The 22,165-nt window shown below is 38.8% G+C and overlaps 2 protein-coding genes and 1 long non-coding RNA gene across 3 annotated transcripts; all 3 read right to left on the reverse strand.

Moving 5' to 3' along the window:
• Nucleotides 1–519: 519 nt before the first annotated feature.
• Nucleotides 520–6,083, reverse strand: LOC136664700 (immunoglobulin lambda-1 light chain-like). Its single transcript, XM_066642054.1, has 5 exons — nucleotides 6,017–6,083; nucleotides 4,711–4,797; nucleotides 4,286–4,619; nucleotides 2,184–2,224; nucleotides 520–979 (listed from the first exon to the last, which is right to left on the reverse strand). Exons 2-5 carry the CDS (start codon nucleotides 4,748–4,750, stop codon nucleotides 657–659), a joined length of 738 nt encoding a protein of 245 aa, XP_066498151.1. The 5' UTR covers nucleotides 4,751–4,797; nucleotides 6,017–6,083; the 3' UTR covers nucleotides 520–656.
• Nucleotides 5,817–11,571, reverse strand: LOC136664702 (immunoglobulin lambda-1 light chain-like). The gene is made up of 4 exons (XM_066642056.1): nucleotides 11,517–11,571; nucleotides 11,107–11,425; nucleotides 7,267–7,307; nucleotides 5,817–6,242 (listed from the first exon to the last, which is right to left on the reverse strand). Exons 1-4 carry the CDS (start codon nucleotides 11,554–11,556, stop codon nucleotides 5,920–5,922), a joined length of 723 nt encoding a protein of 240 aa, XP_066498153.1. The 5' UTR covers nucleotides 11,557–11,571; the 3' UTR covers nucleotides 5,817–5,919.
• A 785-nt stretch (nucleotides 11,572–12,356) lies between these two features.
• Nucleotides 12,357–14,121, reverse strand: LOC136664389 (uncharacterized). Its single transcript, XR_010795134.1, has 3 exons — nucleotides 14,019–14,121; nucleotides 13,552–13,671; nucleotides 12,357–12,545 (listed from the first exon to the last, which is right to left on the reverse strand). It is a non-coding gene; the product is annotated as an uncharacterized lncRNA (long non-coding RNA).
• Between the last annotated feature and the right edge of the window lie 8,044 nt (nucleotides 14,122–22,165).

Genomic DNA, 22,165 nt, shown 5'->3' on the forward strand with positions numbered 1-22,165 from the left:
AGTTACTGTGTGTATCTGTTGTGTGAGTGACAGTAAAAGTAATTTCAATATATTAATCTAAACTTAGTCTATTAGCTCTTGTTAAGTGTAGTTTAAGCCTCAGGATCTGAATCTCTCACTGGAGCCGGACATTTGAATTCACTCTCTGTACTGCACTTGTCTGGACAGTGACCACTGACTCTGATCTGCTTTAGATCATTATTTTTCATTTCCAGTGACATTATCAGTGACCACAGGTTTCACAACATCTCAGTGTAGCTGAATGTCCATATCTCTCTTCACTCTACAGTCAGTTTATTATCTTATCATTTTATAATCCTGTAGAAACATGTTTCACTCCTTTAGTCATTCTCACTCTTATTCTCTACATGTGTTTCATTGAGCTGCTGAGGTCTCTGATTAATATCTAGAACATTCTACTGGACTCTCCATCACCATGAAAAATGAACAACAGTTTCTTTAGTAATGCATTTTATTAAACTTCAGCAAACAAACATGTTATAAAACAGAAAAGATAAATGACTACGTCAGCAGGAGATGATCCAGTGTTTGTTAATGACGTCAGCGTTCTGTCACTACACGTTAAACTACTGTTTCTATGAAGCTCTGTTACTGTGAAGAATAAAAGAATGAAGATGTATCAGATGTGATCAGGTTCAGACGATACATTCAGACTTCTTCAACTTTTTACTGGCGGTTTTTGAGGCAGAAGACACTTGACACGTTACGTATTTATCTTTCTCCCACTCTGACCTCTCAATGGACAAAAAGCTGCTCAGTCTGAATTTCTTATTGGTTTGCTGCTCTGCAGAGCCAGTGGTCACTCCACTGCTGACCGCTTTACTGTCCACCAGCCAGCTCACATCAGCAAACCCAGTGGGCATATCACTGACCACACACACTAGAGTGGCTTTGTTAGACTTCAGCTCTTCACTGGACGGAGGGAAGAGGGTCAGAACAGGAGCCGGGGCAGAAGCGTCTGATCAGAGAAACAGATAAAGACATGATTTAATTCACTACAAACAATGAGAATTAAAGACTGTTTGATTGACTGTTGGCTGTTATTGAAAGTATAACAATGTCCTGATAGTAAACACCTGTACATTTAATAAAACTATAAATGGTGTTACAGTGAGGAGGATTACAGGGAGACACCATGAAAAAGCATTTTTGTTTTCTGACTTTAAACATGTTTTGCTTAATTTTGTAACAGTTTTTCTCAGAAGTTTAAAATGCTCAGTTGATGTTATTTTTCATTCTCTAAGTAAAATTAAGCAGGAATATTTTATAAGACACACACTCAATTATGGCCCAGTCTTCAGTATGAAAGGCACAACATTCAATTATTTTAAATGTATTTTGTAAACAATAAGTTACTGCCCAAATTCTACTCAGACCTCATTTATGTCCTTTTCCTTGTAATAAGTGTTAAATCCAGCAGATATTTAGTGACTTTAAAATCTGACATGTGTGTTCTCTGTAGAGAACTGGAACTTATTTTCAGTTAGAAAATCAACAGAACGTAGCACCCAAACATTTGCAGCAGGTGTTATAGAGAAAAATGTAACTCCAGCAACAGCTGATTTAAAGCATAGTTTTGAAATAACAAAAGTGTTTACATATTTATCAGCAACCAAAACACACAACAGAGCAAAACAGGTTTAGATTCTGAAATTATAGACTGTTTATCATCCTTTATTTCATGTCTGTCTCCAAGTTTAAATCTCTATCAATCATTTTTATCAAACAATAAACGACAAGACAAATAAAATCCTTATTCTGTGTTATAAAGTGCTCTCAGAAAAACGGTCACATATTCAGTACGTTATTTAGGGACCATAATTGTACCATATTCTCTATTAACTGTAGATTTTAAAGCTGTGTTCATTTCATCTGCACAATTTCTTTTCAAAGTGTATTTAATTGATTTATTTTTTTTACACAATTCTGTAATAAAAGTTTACAAATATTCACCTCTCCTTCTGGAGAAGAGAATGTAATGTAACTTTAAGGAACACAACTAGAATTAAAACCACTGTTGTAACGTTAAATGTTTTACACTCTGTGTTCCATTAGTCACAGTGATGTATAGTACATTGTTTCTGACGCTGCAGCAGTTTGTATTAAAGCTGAGTCTGAAACATTAAATGAGTGAAGTGTAGATAAAGAGAAGAGTTTCTTACCGGTGACGAACAGCTTTGTTCCTTGTCCGAATACCACAGTGCTTCATTTCATATCATCACCCGTACAATAACCTCCTCAGTTTCAGAAGTGAAAGTAGCGCAACTGAAACCTCCTCTAGACTTCAGCTCTCTCTTCTACTGTCTGTGATCAGCACTGAGTCCTTCCACATCCCATTTCAGTTTCTGGGAATTCCACAGCTCTGTTCTCCTGGGATTTCTTCCCACTTCCTGCTCAATAGACCACTTTTCCACTCCACTTTTCTGCTGAAGATTAGATGTGCTCAGTCTGATGGAGATGTCAGTGTGAACAGTGAGGAGGTTTTTGTCCTGCTCTCTATCACTGTGATACAGCTGCACTAGTGGAGTCATCCCATGTTTGACAGTAATACACTGCAGAGTCTCCTACCTCCACTTTACTGATTATTAGCTGGTAGTCGATGTTTGTAGAGGCTTTAGATGTGAAGCGTACAGATGAAAAATCATCTCCATATGCATCAGGAGCGCTGTCAGTATAATGAAATCTCAACAGAAACTGAGGAGCTGCTTGTGGAATCTGTTTATACCAGGAGACATAGTTGCCTTCATACTTTGCGATGTTACAGTCCAGACTGACAGTGCGGCCCAGCTCTGTTTGCACTGAAGGGGGTTGTGTCAGAACTCTTTGTGAACTGACACCTGAAACATAAAGCAACATTGAAGTGTATGAGCAACAATCACATTTCACACACACTCCTAGTCACACACACACCTCATCAGTGTAGAGAGAAAAGCAGGAGGAGAGATCTTACATGCCAGAACAGGGAGTAGAACACAGAGAGTTGGCAGCATGTTGTCTGTATAATCAGCAGAGGGATGAACAGAGTGGAGGATGAAGAGAGGAGAGAGTGGAGGGAGCTTTCATAGGGAACTGAGGGAGGGACCTGAATCTCTAATCAGCCAATCAGCTGAGACTTTCTTCACTGACACAATTATAGTGCACTGTTTCTGCAGTGGGGAATGTTTTCAGAGACTATTTTTGTTGGTTGCATGCATGATTAAATACAGTCTGTTCCTCTTCACGTGTGTGTGTGTGTGTGAGAGAGAGATGGAGAAATTAAGAGAGTAGTTAATAAAATTATGCATGGTTTCCATGATGTATGAGGTGCTCACTTGTTTGATTTTTGTGTTTACAGTTGTGTTTTATGGTTATTGGGTTGTGATATGGTGCAGTTGAGTTCTATCTTTTTATGTTTATGTCTGATACATTAGGTTATTCATCATTGTGTTGTTTTGTATTCCCTCTGGCTGCCCCTTCATTGTGGAGCTGAGTGTTATCTCTGAAGTCATTGTTCACACTGTGATTGACGGTGTTGTGTAATGTTGTTTCAGGACCGTTGCACTGGAAAACCTGCAGTTACTGTCTTACAAACCCACTAAAATAAGAAAGTAAAAATCACATATTTAACAGAACATCATACAATAGTGTGATACAGAGACAGGTCATGAATTGTTTGGGGTAAATTCTGAGATTTTCAAGAATCTCAAATCTGTTTTCAAAAAGACCCACTTTTAGCAGTGGGTTTTGTTTTGCCAGTGAGTTGAGCTGGATGTGAAGATATGGACGGGTGTTTTGATCTAGTCCCAGCAAAGGAGAGTAGAATATGCTGAAATATAAGTGAATTATGAGTGTATCAAATGAACAGCAAATAAAGGTAAATGAGTTATTGGAAATGAATATTTAGTTCAACATATACGTGATTATGTCTAGACAGGATGAATTAGTAGATTTCAGTGCATTTCATAAAGTCATTGTGAGTGAAATTCTTCTTGTTTGTGGGTTTTATTCTTGTGGATATACATTTAAACTGAAAAAGGCTGCCTAATAAACAAAGCCTATGTGATCTTCAGAAGAAGTCACGTTGTGTTTTTATAACAAGATTTCAATCGGTTTAATTGTTATAATATATAATAATATAATATTTATTTGTTACAAAGCATTTCACTTTTCTCCAGTTTCCTCTCTGATACAAAATGATTAATGTTTCTAATTAATGTTTCTACAGCTGTGTGAAAGCAGAAGTGAATGTGAGCAGTGAGGAGGTTTTTGTCATGGTGTGAATCACTGTGATACCCACTCACTAACAGAGTAGTCCATTGTGCTACAGTAATACACTGCAGAGTCTCCTACCTCCACTTTATCAATGACCAAGGTGTAATCAGACTGAGACGAGTGTGTTGATGTGAATTTAGGATACGAGAAGCCAGATCCATATGAGGGTGCACTATTGTCGTGCATAAAATACAACACATACTGTGGAGCTTCTCCTGGAACCTGTTTATACCAACGAGCAGCACTGTCAGTAACAGACCCCAGGTTACAGTGCAGAGTGATCTTCTCTCCTTTAGTGGCTGTGAGAACAGGGGGCTTCTGGGTCACCACAGTCACACCACTGACACCTGCAATAAAAGCAGCATCCATGTTACATTAGTTGATGCTCACATTAGATGGAGGTAAATGCTGAGGAGCTCCAGTGTTGTGAAATCTTACATGAGAGAGCAGTGAAGAGAGTGCAGAGTGATGGCAGCATCTTGTCAGTGTGTGATGACTCTCTGTGCTGAGTGAAGAGAGGAGCAGCTGGAGGAGCAGATAAAGGAGAGAGAGCAGGGGTGTGCTATAAGAGTCAGGGGGAGAGAGGGAGGGGTCTCTCAAATACAAACACCATAAAGATCATACAGATCACTCTCATGTTCTTCATAATTTTACTTCATTTTATTTTCAACTATTAAGTTAATTTGTTTTACCAATAATAAAATAAAACAATAACTCATCATTGCATTTGTTACCAGCATGGGTTTCTACGCTTGAAAGTAGAAATGGAAACTTGTCTTGATTTGCATAGAGTTAAAATAACAGCACAGAATTGAGCAGGTGTATCCTGTGTCTTAATGTGTGATGTGTCTCAATTCTGCGGACAGATGACGCTCTTCACTAATAGTCCATAGGTCACGGTCTACGGTTCACGACGCGGTCACTGAGCACATCCCCTTTTCGACATTTTGTTTATTCCATGTTACATAAAAAGGACTTTCACGTTTTTTTAGTGTTTTAATTTGTATATCTGTTGTTTGAGTAGCAGTAAAACTTAAATATAAAGATATGAACTTAAGTCTTTTACCTCTTTTTGAGTGTCGTTTACGCCTCAGGATCTGAATCTCTCACTGGAGCCTGACATTTGAATTCACTCTCTGTACTGCACTTGTCTGGACAGTGACCACTGACTCTGATCTGCTTTAGATCATTATTTTTCATTTCCAGTGACATTATCAGTGACCACAGGTTTCACAACATCTCAGTGTAGCTGAATGTCCATATCTCTCTTCACTCTACAGTCAGTTTATTATCTTATCATTTTATAATCCTGTAGAAACATGTTTCACTCCTTTAGTCATTCTCACTCTTATTCTCTACATGTGTTTCATTGAGCTGCTGAGGTCTCTGATTAATATCTAGAACATTATACTGGACTCTCCATCACCATGTAAAATGAACAACAGTTTCTTTAGTAATGCATTTTATTAAACTTCAGCAAACAAACATGTTATAAAACAGAAAAGATAAATGACTACGTCAGCAGGAGATGATCCAGTGCTTGTTAATGACGTCAGTGTTCTGTCACTACACGTTAAACTACTGTTTCTATGAAGCTCTGTTACTGTGAAGAATAAAAGAATGAAGATGTATCAGATATGATCAGGTTCAGACGATACATTCAGACTTCTTCAACTTTTTACTGGCGGTTTTTGAGGCAGAAGACACTTGACACGTTACGTCTTTATCTTTCTCCCACTCTGACCTCTCAATGTTCAAAAAGCTGCTCAGTCTGAATTTCTTATTGGTTTGCTGCTCTGCAGAGCCAGTGGTCACTCCACTGCTGACCGCTTTACTGTCCACCAGCCAGCTCACATCAGCAAACCCAGTGGGCATATCACTGACCACACACACTAGAGTGGCTTTGTTAGACTTCAGCTCTTCACTGGACGGAGGGAAGAGGGTCAGAACAGGAGCCGGGGCAGAAGCGTCTGATCAGAGAAACAGATAAAGACATGATTTAATACACTACAAACAATGAGAATTAAAGACTGTTTGAAGTTGTGCCCAGTTTGCTGTTAATGAAAGTATAATTTTTGTCACGTTCTAATGGAAAACACCTGTTGTAAACACTTTAATTGATTTAAATAAATTTCTTAAAAATAAAATTGAAAATTGAGTAAATTGAACCTTCATTTCTCTTAAAGGAGTTATACTGAATATTAAAAAAGTATTTTACAGTTACATTGAGAAACAGAGAGGAAGATGGAGAGACCATGAAAAAGTATTTAGTTTTTTGTTATATTTAAAAAAAAATGACTTAAAGTATAGTTTGCTTAATTTTGAAACGGCTGCATGTAGAAGTTTTGAAAGCTCTGATCGGGTGAGTGTTATTTGATTATTTTATTTTCAAAATCAATAATAGACAACAAACGCAATTGTGTCTAAGGCGTCATATGTAATGCACAACATGTATTTTAACATATAATTTATATTGGAAAAAATTAAATACAAAGTCTGCCAAAAAGTTTACACAAACCTTATTTTATGTCATATTTACTGTAACATGTCTTACATTCAGCAATTAAATTGTAAGTATGCTTTATAATACCAGACGTGTGTTCTCTGTTGAGAGCTATTTCTAATTTTCCAGTTAGAAAATCAACAGAACGTATCTGTGGCATCAAAACATATGCATCAGACAGCAATGAGAGCAATGTAACTTCAGCAATAGCTGACTTACAGCATACTTTCCAATCAGCAAGTACTGTTTTCATATTTATCCACTATCAAATTTCACAACAGAGGAACACAGTCAGGGTTTGATTCTGAAATTATAGATCATTGATCTTCCTTTGGTTCATGTCTGCCTCCAACTCTAATGCTCTCCTTCTTTTAAACATACAATAAAAATAGACAAAATCCTTATTCAGTGTTATAAAGTAGCAGTTTGTATTAAAGCTGAGTCTGAAACATTAAATGAGTGAAGTGTAGATAAAGAGAAGAGTTTCTTACCGGTGATGAACAGCTTTGTTCCTTGTCCGAATACCACAGTGCTTCATTTCATATCATCACCCGTACAATAACCTCCTCAGTTTCAGAAGTGAAAGTAGCGCAACTGAAACCTCCTCTAGACTTCAGCTCTCTCTTCTACTGTCTGTGATCAGCACTGAGTCCTTCCACATCCCGTTTCAGTTTCTGGGAATTCCACAGCTCTGTTCTCCTGGGATTTCTTCCCACTTCCTGCTCAATAGACCACTTTTCCACTCCACTTTTCTGCTGAATCTGAGAGATGTGCTCAGTCAGATGGAGATGTCAGTGTGAACAGTGAGGAGGTTTTTGTCCTGCTCTCTATCACTGTGATACAGCTGAACTAGTGGAGTCATCCCATGTTCCACAGTAATACACTGCAGAGTCTCCTACCTCCACTTTACTGATTATTAGCTGGTAGTCGATGCTTGTGGAGGCTTTAGATGTGAAGCGCGCAGATGAAAAATTATCTCCATATTCATCAGGAGAGCTGTCAGAATGATAAAAACTCAACACAAACTGAGGAGCTGCTTGTGGAATCTGTTTATACCAGGAGACAGAGTTGCCTTCATCCTCTGCGATGTTACAGTCCAGACTGACAGTGTGGCCAGGCTCTGTTTGCACTGAAGGGGTTTGTGTCACAATTTTCTGTGAAGTGACCCCTGAAACATAAAGCAACATTGAAGTGTATGAGCAACAGTAACATTTCACACACACTCCTAGTCACACACACACTTCATCAGTGTAGAGAGAAAAGCAGGAGGAGAGATCTTACATGCCAGAGCAGGGAGTAGAACACAGAGTTGGCAGCATGTTGTCTGTGTGATCAGCAGAGGGATGAGCAGAGTGGAGGATGAAGAGAGTGGAGGGAGCTTTCATAGGGAACTGAGGGAGGGACCTGAATCTCTAATCAGCCAATCAGCTGAGACTTTCTTCACTGACATGACTATAGTGCACTGTTTCTGCAGTGGGGAATGGTCTCAAACGTAGTTCAAATGTTTCATGTTCACGTGCATTATTTAAATATTTAAGTGTTCCTTATCACAGGAGTGTGTGTGTGTGTGGTGTGTGTGTGTGTGTGTGTGTGTGCAGTAAAATGGAGAAAGAGAGAGGGGACAATGAATGAAATTATGCTTTGTTCCCATAGTGCATTAGGTGCTCTTATTCTGTCCTTATTGTGCGTGGCTTAACACTTTTTGACAGATAGCTAAACAGCTGGGATTGAATGAAGAGCTGAACCAAAGGTGTCTCTGTAACTTCAGTATTTACTTTATCCACATTCCCAAAGTCTTTTGTGAAACTGCAAACAAGCATTACAAAGATTCAGTACTTGAAAACACATAAGACATATATAAATATGATTACATCATACAGAAATGATATATAAAGCAACATGGATTTCCATACAACCTACACAGAGAATGTGGTGTAATACATCATCTAACCTTACTATCATCAACTGAACAAATATTCTGCTCATCAGTGTACTAAAATATAATACACAATTTTTATTCACAAACGATGTCTAAGGCACAAAACGTGAGGATGGACAGAGATGAAAATAGTCCACTTTCATCATGAATTCATGAATGATATCTAAGATGGCTGTATTTGTCTCTAACCTTGTCTTGTGACTTCAGCTAACAACTCAGAATTAAGGAACAGTTGTTTCTTAACATTAAACGGTGCCATCTAGAGGAATTGTCATTATATGAAAGAATAGTCATGACAGCTCTCTTCTTTATAAAGTGGATTTTGTGTATTTACGGTTGTTGTTTGTGGTTAATATGTAATATGGTATATTTATGTGTTGTTGATTTATGTTTAAGGCTCCCTCTTATGCTGCGTTACATCACTGCTGTGATTTGTGTGTTCCCTCTGGTCTCCCCCTCAGTGAGGAGCTGAGTGTTATCTGTGAAGTCAGTGTCCACACAGTGACTGAGAGTGTTGTGTAATGTTGCATCAGTACAGAACCAGTGCACTGGAAGACCTGCTCTCTGAGTTACTGTCTTACACAGGAAGTCTTCAGTACTCATTTAGTCAGAAACCACGGATTCACTCCTGTCAAGGTACTTTTCCTTCACTGAGAGGAAGTTAGAAGACAGTGTAACCAGAATTAAAGAAATGACCCTCTGTGTTGTGCAAAAGCTGGAGGCTAAATGTAATTAATTTCCCACTGCAGCATCCCTTAAGTACTTATTATTTTCAGTATCAGGACATTAAAGAAATCACACAGAACATTATACAATAGTGATACATTGACCGAGCATGTGGACTGTGTGAAGTAAATCTGAAATCTATTAAAATCTGAAGCCTGTGTTCAGAATGTGTCACTTGATGCAGTTATTTTGCTCTAAACTTGAGCGTATCAGTTTTAGGTTAAAACACTGGTGTCTGGGTGAGCTGGAGATGAAGATATGAATGAGTGTTGTGGTCTAGTCCCTGCACAAGACAGTGGATTTGAAATTCTGTAATATCATTCAATTAAAAGTGCAGTAATGAGAGTAAACAGCACTTAAAGGTAACACTGGTAATGAGGGATATACTGTAGTCTGGTGATCCACTGCTAATTTGTTTGTTCAAGAGAACTTTTAGGAAATGGAATGTGTTTTCTCAGGTTACTTTCATTGTGGGAGATCATTCATTCATTCATTCATTCATTGTCTGAAACCTCTTATCCAGTTCAGGGTCTCAGTGGGTATGGAGCCTATCCTAAATCACTGGGCACAAGGCGGGAACACACCCTGGAGGGGGCACCAGTCTTTCGCAGGGTTACACACACTCCACCTACCAACAAGTGTTTTTGGACCGTGGGAGGAAACTGGAACATCCATCCATCCATTATCTGTAACCGCTTATCCAATTTAGGGTCGCGGGGGGTCCAGAGCCCACCTGGAATCATCGGGTGCAAGGCGGGAATACACCCTGGAGGGGACGCCAGTCCTTCACAGGGCAACACAGACACACACACATTCACTCACACACTCACACCTATGGACACTTTCGAGTTGCCAATCCACCTGCAACGTGTGTCTTTGGACCGTGGGAGGAAACTGGAACACCCAGAGAAAACCCATGCGGACAGGAGGGGAACACACCAAACTACTCACAGACAGTTACCTGGAACGGGACTCAAACCCACAACCTCCAGGTCTGTGGAGTTGTGTGACACAGACACTACCCGCTGCACCACTGTGCTGCCCAGTGGCAGATCAGTGTATGTGGATCATGTTACGCTGATGTAAGGCGTTGTATTTTTAGGAGTCCTGCCCTATGACTCTCATTGGTGTAGACTGCTGTTCTTCCCCAAGAAAGGAATCAAACCCTACTCTTCTGTGTAGAAAGAAGTGGAGTTTTCCACACTAGACTTTATTCTTGAATTATTGCAAAAAAAAAAAAAAAAAAATGCATGAGGTAAGCATTGTTTAAGCTTATCTTCAGCCTGACAGAGCAGCCCTTTATGCTCATTGTTAGTCGTATTGATGGATGACATCTGAAGATTTTCATTTAGTGATAACATTTTGATTTGTTTAAAGAGCATTATAGACGCATTATAGAAGCATTTTCATTTTTAATTTAACAAATAAGAAGTCGTTTATTTTATCAGCATTTTTTTCAAAATGTTTTTTTTTTTTGTTGCCTGCCTTTTAAAGCGGAAATTCATTCATTCATTCATTCATTATCTGTAACCGCTTATCCAGTTCAGGGTCGCGGTTAAAGCAGAAATATATTTTCAATATATTACATCTACAGCTGTGTGAAAGCAGAAGTGAATGTGAGCAGTGAAGAGGTTTTTGTTATGGTGTGAATCACTGTGATACCCACTCTTTAGCAGAGCTGTCCCATGTGCTACAGTAATACACTGCAGAGTCTCCTGCCTCCACTGTATCAATAATCAAAGTGTAATCAGACTGAGACGAGTGTCTTGATGTGAATTTAGGAGACGAGAAGCCAGATCCATAGAAAGGAGAACTCCAGCTGTAGCGATAACTTAAAACAAACTGTGGAGCTCCTCCTGGAACCTGTTTATACCAATATGCTACATTAGTAACAGACCCCAGGTTACAGTGCAGAGTGATCTTCTCTCCTTTAGTGACTGTGAGAACAGGGGGCTTCTGGGTCACCACAGTCACACCACTGACACCTGCAATAAAAGCAGCATCCATGTTACATTAGTTGATGCTCACATTAGATGGAGGTAAATGCTGAGGAGCTCCAGTGTTGTGAAATCTTACATGAGAGAGCAGTGAAGAGAGTGCAGAGTGCTGGCAGCATCTTGTCAGTGTGTGATGACTCTCTGTGCTGAGTGAAGAGATGAGCAGCTGGAGGAGCAGATAAAGGAGAGTCAGCATGTGCTATAAGAGAGTCAGGAGGGGGGAGAGGGTGGTGTCTTAAGTACACACAACATAAGAATCATATACACAGGGGTGCATAAAATCACTAGCATCACACTTACTTACTATGATTAAAAATGTGCAGATTAATTATTTTCCAGGATTTCAGAACAAATGTTATCATGCTCAAACATATGCTGATATTAGTAACATGTTTATTTTTACTCATGACACATCAGTTCCTATTAATGAATGGAAACTTGTCTTCATTTGCACAGAGCTGAAATAAGAGTATAAGTGTTGAGCAGGTGTATCCTCAGTGTGTCATAATATGTGATGTATCATTGTCAGTGTTGAAATATTAAGGGATTATATGAAATTATCACGATTGCCAAATTAAATGTAAGCGTAAACATATTTTAAATTATGGCTTTGTAGATAAATTCGTGATTATACATTCTGTTGGACGGAAATGCTTTTTATAAATCCATGAATGTAGGGCATTCGTTTTTCTCCTTTTATGAGATGGCGTACAGAAAGTTGCTGTGTGACTGCGACACTACCTGCTGCACCACTGTTATCAGTTAATCTGAACGCTTAATTAAAATCATCATCTGAATTGTTTTTGGGGCGGCACGGTGGTGCAGCAGGTAGTGCCGCAGTCACACAGCTCCAGGGACCTGTAGGTTGTGGGTTTGAGTCCCGCTCCATGTGACTGTCTGTGTGGAGTTGGTGTGTTCTCCTCGTGTCCGCGTGGGTTCCCTCCCACAGTCTAAAAACACATGTTGGTAGGTGGATTGGCGAAAAGTGTCTGTAGGTGTGAGTGAATGTGTGAGTGTGTGTTGCCCTGTAAAGGACTGGCACCCCCTCCAGGGTGTGTTCCTGCCTTGCTCCCAGTGATTTCGGGAAGGCCCGGGACCCACCGCAACCCTGAATTGGAAAAGCAGTTACAGATAATAAATGGATGAATTATCTCCAGTTGATTCAATAAAGTTTCTGCTTCTAACTGGTGTCAGCAATATTTTTTCTATGCATCGAGAAAGTTCTTCCAATATTAGGTCAAAGCAGTACAAGTGTTTAGCCTCTGAACCAGCTCTAACACGTGTCTGAGGTGCGTTCAACATCCTAGCCCTGACGATGGAGCTGCATCTCTTTCTGAATTTCCATGAATGCTGTGAATGCCTGTATGCAACAGACATTAAAGTATGTAGAGAAAAATGTAAAAAATAAAAGCAGCATTCATGTTAAATTTGTTGATGCTCACATTAGATGGGGAAGTTCTCAAATACACACACAATGCGGATTACGTGCTTCACTCTTATGTGTGAAAAGAGAATGTGAATGTGTCCTTTTCAAATCACAAGAGCTGCAATTTTAATTATAGAACATTTTCAAGAACAATGTCCTAATATGTTTCAATGGGGACATTTAAAGAAACTGACCAGTTAGAAATATCCAAACACTGTTGTTCATATGATAAAAACAGCAGTTAAAATCTGGAATTATATATATATATATATATATATATATACTGTATTATACTGTTTCTAAATTGTTCAGCCTTAATATTTAACATATTAAATTCTTCAGTGTGAACTTTAAATGAAATATATATATATCAATTACTCGTATTTACTTTTGCATATTCTTACTACATAATCCTTTGTTTGAGGTGCTTTATTCATTCAACATTTGTTTTCTATTATTCTTGGAAGAAACTGAGAATAGTCTTCATTTTCTATAGAACTAAAATAAAAGAGTGGTGTTGTGCAAGTGTGTCCTGAGTGTTACTCATAATGTGTTATGACAGTGGATTGTTTAGGATTTTTTAGACATGGGGCAGCACAAAAGACAAGAGCACACCTAGATTTGTGTTCATTTACATAATCCAGAGTGGCAAAAAAATGTGATGGGAGGGCAGCGTATATGTACTTACCAAAATGACCATTAACGTTGTAGCATGGCGGGGAAGAGTAACATAGCCTTCTGTGTAGAAGGCAGTTGTTATACACTATGCTGCACCAATCACAGCATCAGCGATGATAAAGCAATAAACCTGAGACCATATTTAATGCAGCAGTGAGCACACAACCAGATATGACTCACTGCTTTCATATAAAAGCAACAGCACAATATGGTGAAATATATGAGTCAATTTAATATATAACAATTAACAATTCAAAAAACAAATAATTCTTCTGTAGAGATAAATACTTCACTCGAGCAGTTTTTCATATCCAAGAAACCATGAAACCATGAGTATTAAAATACTCATTAAAGGTGCACTGTCCAAGATTTTGCCACCAGAGTCTCTCAGAGCCAAACATTAACAGTAATTCAGAAACGTCCTTCCCTTCAGCCTCCCCCTTCTCCAGCCTCAACAACCACTTTTTCATAGCTGACCTGTGTTTGGTCTCATGCTTTCCTGCTTTGTTTTGTGAGGTCTGTTTGCCTGCCATGTGCTTCTTTATAACATTGCTCTGTTTTGTTCCTGTCTCCACCTTTGTCCCACTTTAGCCCAACCTTGTAATCAATGTTTCCACCTGTCTCCTTTGTTGCCTTACCCTCTCATCATCTCTCCCAGGTGTTCCTTGTCTGTGCTTCTGTGTATTTATACCCCTTTGGTTTTAGTGCTCCCTTGTCAGCCAGAATAGTAAATGAAAATCACAAAGGAAATGTACAAGTCTAATTTAGAACTTTTTAATGGTGGAAATAGGATGCCAACTTCAGGCTTGTGTGTCAAAACAGTCAGCAACAACAACTTTTAAGGTGGAAAGTGAAAAGACGGCAGCAGCAAATGAAGAAGGAATTTACCTGTCGAAGGGATGAAAACTTTTGGCTGTGTCAGTCTTGTTGGGGAGGGTATGGCAAATGTAGGGAAGGCCCAAGTCTCCAGAGGGTGGGACTATAGGCCTTCCTGAGGGTGAAAACAAGCCCTTGAGAACATCAACATGAAGCGGTGTGTGGCTTATTTTTAACTCCTAAAACTCGTTATTCACGATTGTTTTCAAAAATCATTTTTTATAAAAGATTTTATAGAAGATTTGCTAACTCTCAGCTTTAAAAATTTCTAATATGTTTATGAAACCCCGGTGTCAATAACTGGGTAAAAAAAAAAAACAAAGTGTCTCCGTCCGGAATGATAGGCTTTCACTCTCTCTACAAACGAGAGTCTTTTGTTTTTCTTCTCAAACAAACGGCCCCACTATAAAAGACACACCACCAAGATGGCGCAGTGCATGTGGTAGCTTTTCTTACAATTTAGTAGTTTTTTCCTTTCTTTTAAAGTAATTGTTTTGACTGTTCTTTATTTCCCCTAATTTAATGTCTAATAAATTTCTATCTTATCTTATCTTATACTAACCATAAAGAACTGTATTTCTCCTCAATAGTAGACGCTCCCTTAAAGTCCACTACAACTTTACATTAAAATTATTAGTTTGCTGCAATATTTGTTAAAATAACAGTAAATGCAGCCTAATGCCAACTTGAGTAGTGTCCTGTTGAGGATATTGTACTCCTACAGCTGTGTGAAAGCAGAAGTGAATGTGAGCAGTGAGGAGGTTTTTGTCATGGTGTGAATCACTGTGATACGTGCTCACTAGCAGAGCCGTCCCATGTGTGACAGTAATACACTGCAGAGTCTCCTACCTCCACTTTATCAATGATCAAAGTGTAATCTGAACTAGATGAGTCCGTTGATGTGAATTTAGGAGACGTGAAGCCAGATCCATATTCAGGAGCCCTCCAGCCCTGTTTCTTAACCAACACAAACTGCGGAACCCCTCCTGGGACCTCTTTATACCATCGGGCAGTGTCATTATTTACAGACCCCAGATTACAGTGCAGAGTGATCTTCTCTCCTTTAGTGGCTGTGAGAACAGGGGGCTTCTGGGTCACCACAGTCACACCACTGACACCTGCAATAAAAGCAGCATCCATGTTACATTAGTTGATGCTCACATTAGATGGAGGTAAATGCTGAGGAGCTCCAGTGTTGTGAAATCTTACATGAGAGAGCAGTGAAGAGAGTGCAGAGTGCTGGCAGCATCTTGTCAGTGTTTGAGGACTCTCTGTGCTGAGTGAAGAGAAGAGCAGCTGGAGGAGCAGATAAAGGAGAGAGAGCAGGGGTGTACTATAAGAATCAGGAGGGAAGAGGGAGGGCTCTATAAACTACAAAAACTATATATACAATTCTCATGTGCTAAATGCCCCCAATAGAAATATGCTGCTAAAATTGTCTTCCTATAAGTAAAATTGCTAAGTTTACCATGATCAAACACCATAAACATGTTTTTATTTTGATTTTAACTTGTACTCTTTATTTTATCTGTGCATAATCCTTCTCTTAATTCCTTTCTTCCCTTAAACTCAGGACACTTTTATTTGCTTCACTCGTATAAATAATAATAAAATAGATTTATTACATTAACTTAAGGTTTTGATTCTACCAATGACAGAAGAAATGGAAACTCCTCTTCATTTGTATAGAGCTAAAACAGCAGACCAGTGTTGAGCAGGTTGGACAGCAATCGCCTAGATGTTAATGCATTAATGAATGACTGTAATAATAAAGTGATTAGGTTTGTGCTTGAGGAGGAGGAGAGCATGCACAAGCTATAAATATTGGTAGATGGGAGATTGCTGGTGGACGTAGGTAAAATAACTGCACAGAGTGCTTTGTATTAACTACACTGAGGCCAGACATGGTTCTCTACTCTGAAAATAAATGGATAGTTTATTTCATAAAGTTAACTGTTCTATTTGAGGATGCAGTAGATGAAGCATTCAAAAGGAAGAACCTGAAGTACACAGACTTGGTGGCTGAGGTGAGGGAACGTGGGTGGCAGGCACATGTAAGACTGGTGGAGATAGGGGTTAGGGGATTTTTAGCCGAGTCTGCCACATCCCTGCTTGTGCAGTTCAGCATCAGAAGCTGGAAACTAAGGGCAGCTGTGAAGTTATCAGAAACAGCTGAAAGGTCTAGTCAGTGGTTGTGGATGTGGAAAGTACAAATTATTTGGGGAAATGCACTGTAGAGGTGCTATTGTGGTTGTTGGTGATGTAGCACGTAAAGTTCACATGGAACTGGTGGCACTGAGTTACATTAACGATGCCAGTGGGGCTAGGTACAGCCTTAGTCACCAGGGAGGCCAGTGTGGATTTATGGTTGATGATGGTAAAGGGTGAGGTCAGGCTATAAAGCTCGCTTGGAGTGGGGTGGGTCTAAGACACCAGACTTCACTGTTGAGCCTTCTGGAGGTGTTGTGGACTTAATTTAGTGAAACACCGATGAGGGGCGGTGCCTACCTGGTGACCCCTGTGAAGGGTCATAAACGGCCACGTCAACCTTAGTGTTGAGGGGTAGGATTCAAACAACAGACATTTTGTGGCTGCAGGTAGGACGAGAGTGTGGAAGCTCTGTGTGAAGCTCTAATGGATTGGCATAGGATATTTTACATCTTATCCTGTGTATGATTATAATTAAATCCTGAGTGTTTCTCATAATGTGTGATGTAAAGATTTCAGCGTTGAGGTATCAAAGCTTCAGTGACTCTCCTGCAGTGCTTCTGATTCTGACAGTGGAGTTTTCAGGATTTTAGACATGGGGTGGCACATGATACAGGCTCTGAGAAGACATAATAGACCTGTTTGTGTACAGCATGTACAGTGACATATAATAGTAATCATGTTACAGTGATTAGTAAATTGTAATGATGATACAGTAGAACTCTATATTATTACATGACATTTATTTATTCCACTGTTTTTTTTAGGTAAAATTGTGGCAAAAATAATTTGGCATTGAATTTGAATCTTACAAGTGATTACAGTAAGATATTTTCTGCATTGCAGAAAAACTTAACACAAAATGTTAATAGAAGGACCTGCTAGCCTGTTAGCTGAAGGTATAAGTGACCAGCTCGACTTTAGTTTAGTTTTAGTTTTGTACCACCATTTATGCCATTAACTCCACATCCCATCTATTAAAACACTCTTTAAATATTATAAAACACTAAATACCCAAGTCAATATTATATGTTCCTCTTAAGGACATTATACTTCCACAGCTGTGTGAAAGCAGAAGCAAATGTGAGCAGTGAGGAGGTTTTTGTCATTGTGTGAATCACAGTGGTAGGTGCTCACTAATGGAGCTATCCCTTATGTGACAGTAATACACAGATCCATACTTAGGAGAGCTATAGCTGTGATAATTACGTAATACAAACTGTGGAACTCCTCCTGGAACCTGTTTATACCAACGAACTTGATCATTGGCAACAGTCCCCAGATTACAGTGCAGAGTGGTCTTCTCTCCTTTAGTGGCTGTGAGAACAGGGGGCTTCTGGGTGTTACAGCCTGTCTAGGTATGCTGCAACATAAATTATTAAAAAAAAGAAATAATGTCTCCCCCAACTCCTCACACTTCAATCCCACCAGACCAAGAAAACCACACAATGTCACAAGACTCCAGTCTCCAAATGTTTTATTGACTGTAAGGCTATAATGGTAGCAAAGCGTCAGGAGTGATCTAAGCCCAAAATAATCAAAACCCCTTTCCACCCAACATATATAACTTACCTACCCAAAAATAATTAAGAAAGAAAATACAAAAACATAACCTAACTCCCTAACATAAACAGAAGCAATTCAACCCATTTACGGAAAAGAAATAAGGCTACACCCCCTACAGCTTCCAACTTAGTAGGATAACTTTTAAGTTAACACTACATTAGGTAGCTGAATCACACACAATAGCATGAGCTAAATCACACACAATAGCATGAGCTGAATCACACACAATAGCATGTTAGCATATACACACACAAGCCTTAGTCTGGCAGGAAGAAGCAATGGCAAGGAGAAAGTGGAGGAGCCCCTTTCAGTCAACCAGCAGGGCTTTATATCTGTTCCGCCTTAATCCTGTCAGCCAACCAGAGCACGGTTCCAGCAGCAAATCAGCAGCAGCACCTGAGGCATTTACTCAGAGAGTAGAGAAACACAAAACAAATAAGTCACTAGACGTAACACTGGGTCACCACAGTCACACCACTGACACCTGCAATAAAAGCAGCATCCATGTTACATTAGTTGATGCTCACATTAGATGGAGGTAAATGCTGAGGAGCTCCAGCTCCATTGTGAAATCTTACATGAGAGAGCAGTGAAGAGAGTGCTGGCAGCATCTTGTCAGTGTGTGATGACTCTGTGCTGAGTGAAGATATGAGCAGATGGAGGAGCAGATAAAGGAGAGAGAGCAAGGGTGTGCTATAAGAGAGTTAGGAGAGGAGAGGGAGGGGGCTCTCAAATACACACACACACACACACACTTTGACCATATTATTTATATTTAATTCTTTATATAAATTATTACATATTCATTAGAAATTCATTACTCTTTTAACTAAAGATAAAAATCATTTGATGTGAGAATTGATTGTTGGTTTGAATCATTATTAATTACTATATTAATATTTCACCTAATAATGTTCTTCTACCTGATCATTCGTCTGAATTAAATATTAGCCGCTAGTTACGTGAAGTTGATCAGTACAGCTTAAGTATGAAAGAAATGAAATGTGAAATGTTTCACAGGGTGGTGAACACCATCTTCTTTTCTGAAAAACGTCTCTGACATGATCTTTTTATAAAAATCCATTTGTATTACTGACCTGTTGACAGTGAACGTTGGATGTTCCACTGGGTGTTTTTTTTTAGCATTAAACAACTTTACCAGTCTCTTGTTGCCCATTTGAGAAATGTAGCTGTCTATTTTTCAAAAAAACAGTATCATTTCTCAGTTTTAATATTTGATGTGACGTGTTCATACTATATTCAATGAAATATAGGGTTTGAATGATTGCATATCAATGAGTTTTTTAATGTTTTTTAATGGAAACACAAGGCATTCATTAATGCTTTAATATTGTTTTTGTTGTTGTCGCCTGAAATGTGTATGTGGTCCTCTATTTTCAAGGTTTCTTTTTAATTAATATCTTAGGGAGGTTCAGTTTTTCCTCAACACTGTTGCCTTTGAATTGTTTCAGTCAGGACTGGGTGTGCAAGCACAATTCAGCAGGCAGCCTTCCCTGGCACGGGGGGAGAGCAATTAGTGGTTAGGTGCCTTGCTCAAGGGCAATTTAGCCATGGATTGATGGAGAAAGTCAGAGCTGCTCCTTCACCACCTCCCACCTCCTCAGTTTACCTGCCCGTCACTGGGGTCAAACCAGCAATCATCCAGTTCAGCGCCCGCTTCTCTAACCTGATATTGTTCCAGTAAAAATACACGAGGTAAGAACTGTTTAAGCTTATCTTCAGCCTGACTGTGTAGCCAGAGAGCAGCCAGAAAGCAGCCCTCTATGGTCATTGTTGTGGAAGAAGATGTAAGACACTGCAGATGTAGTCGTATTGATAGATGACATCCAATGATTTTCATTTAGTGATAACATTTTGATTTGTTTAAAGAGCATTATAGAAGCATTTCTGTTTTAGATTTTAATATAACAAATAAGAAATCATGTATTTGATCAATATTTCTTTCCAAAGTTTTTCTTTCTTGTTGCCGGCCTTTTAATGCGGAAATATTTATTTCAATAAATTTAGACAAATTTCAAATGTTAAACATTCCTCCGCCATTTCAATAGAGTAGGGTCCTATTGATGATACTGACTTATACAACTGTGTGAAAGCAGAAGTGAATGTGAGCAGTGAGGAGGTTTTTGTCATGCTGTGAATCACTGTGACACCCACTCTTTAGCAGAGCTGTCCCATGTGCTACAGTAATACACTGCAGAGTCTCCTACCTCCACTGTATCAATAATCAAAGTGTAATCAGACTGAGATGAGTGTGTTGATGTGAATTTAGGAAACGAGAAGCCAGATCCATACTTAAGAGAACTCCAGCTGTGATGATTACTTAACACATACTGTGGAACTTCTCCTGGAACCTGTTTATACCAACATGCTTCAAAATTAGTAACAGACCCCAGATTACAGTGCAAAGTGGTCTTCTCTCCTTTAGTGGCTGTGAGAACATGGGGCTTCTGGGTCACCACAGTCACACCACTGACACCTGCAATAAAAGCAGCATCCATGTTACATTAGTTGATGCTCACATTAGATGGAGGTAAATGCTGAGGAGCTCCAGTGTTGTGAAATCTTACATGAGAGAGCAGTGAAGTGAGTGCAGAGTGCTGGCAGCATCTTGTCAGTGTGTGATGACTCTGTGCTGAGTGAAGAGATGAGCAGCTGGAGCAGAGAGAGCAGGGTAGTGCTATAAGAGAGTTGTGGTGGGCGTGGTGGGGTTTATCAACCACACACCAAATGGATCATATACAGCACTCTAATGCGTTAATAACATATTAATATAATAATGTATCTGTATACGTTCTTTATATTGACTGACTCTGTTAGATGTTAAAATAATGAAAAATGTTCTTATGAGTAAATAAATAAATAAACACAACTAACAGGATCCACACAGAGAAAATAAAACAGTGTTAAATTAAAAGGAATGTCTGCGGTTAAACAGGATTTTTGGTTCATTTTCTTTATAAACGCTCTTCATCTGTAATTTTTCAGGATCAGATGTTGCTGCCAAAAAAGCAGAATCCAGCTTTCACTGAATACCCACATCATTCTTGGACACTAGCTCAGTATTATTAACTAAAATGACTCTATTGTAGGCATCTTTATGCATTTCAGTTGTTTGTTAAATCAAATGTATATTTTTGATTATTGCATTTATGTTTATTTCAGATTAATCTTTATTAATAAATATATTTGTTACCATAAAGTTTGGAAAGATTCATAAACTTTAGGGGGAAAAAAGCATATCATTAATTGCATTCACTTACAGTGTTTCTACTCTTAAAATAAGAAACGGAAACTCATTAATTTGCATAGAGCTTAAATATCAATGTGGTGTTGAGCAGGTGTATCCTCAGTGTGTGTCAGTGTCTTATGTATCAGTTTCTGTGTTTAACGGAGAGAAAAGACACTGTAAGAAGGAGGGGGGCAGAGGGAGGACTCACACCATAAAGTAGAATTATATCAAAAGATTGTCTTAAACACTTTTGAGTCTATTTACATACAACTGACTCAAACATTAAAACTGAGTGATGATAGGTTTTTATTTTACGTTTTAAAATATGTTTAAAGAAATTACACTTTTAGTTACTAACAGCACAATTCACCTCTTTTGGATTATGATTCTGCAGAGAGATGTATTTTTAATTCATGGTCATTATACGCTCAGTTGTATGGAAATATCTTTTAAATCTATGAACATAGTGCATTAGTGTTTTCATTGTGAAAATTACCCAGAGAATGTTGCTTATTTAAACAGAGCTAAAATGACCCTGAAATCCAGCTCAAGACCAGCTTTTGCTGGTAGCAGGTGTTGTATGGTCTAAGCTTTGATGGTCAAGGTGGTTAAAAAGCTGTTCATCAGGTTAAAACATACCCTATGCTGGTAAACTAGCTGGCTAACCAGCTCCTGAGCTTTTTTAGTCATACTCAGTTTTGCTGATGGTGTTGGTCGATCACTT

Source organism: Hoplias malabaricus, chromosome 13 (genome assembly GCF_029633855.1).
Source record: "Hoplias malabaricus isolate fHopMal1 chromosome 13, fHopMal1.hap1, whole genome shotgun sequence".
Lineage (NCBI taxonomy): Eukaryota > Metazoa > Chordata > Actinopteri > Characiformes > Erythrinidae > Hoplias > Hoplias malabaricus.

Bases quoted from the DNA above. Each gene is read 5' to 3' on its own strand.
- LOC136664700 (XM_066642054.1), bottom strand. From the start codon at position 4,750: ATGCTGCCATCACTCTGCACTCTCTTCACTGCTCTCTCAT. The intron at 2,225-4,285 runs GTGATTCACACC...TATGAAATGAAG, and splicing joins GTTAGTGAGTGGGTATCACA to CACTGTGGTATTCGGACAAG. The intron at 980-2,183 runs GTAAGAAACTCT...TTCTCTGATCAG, and splicing joins AACAAAGCTGTTCGTCACCG to ACGCTTCTGCCCCGGCTCCT.
- LOC136664702 (XM_066642056.1), bottom strand. From the start codon at position 11,556: ATGCTGCCAGCACTCTGCACTCTCTTCACTGCTCTCTCAT. The intron at 11,426-11,516 runs GTAAGATTTCAC...CTTTTATTGCAG, and splicing joins TCTCTTCACTGCTCTCTCAT to GTGTCAGTGGTGTGACTGTG. The intron at 7,308-11,106 runs GTGGGTATCACA...TATGAAATGAAG, and splicing joins TGGGACAGCTCTGCTAAAGA to CACTGTGGTATTCGGACAAG.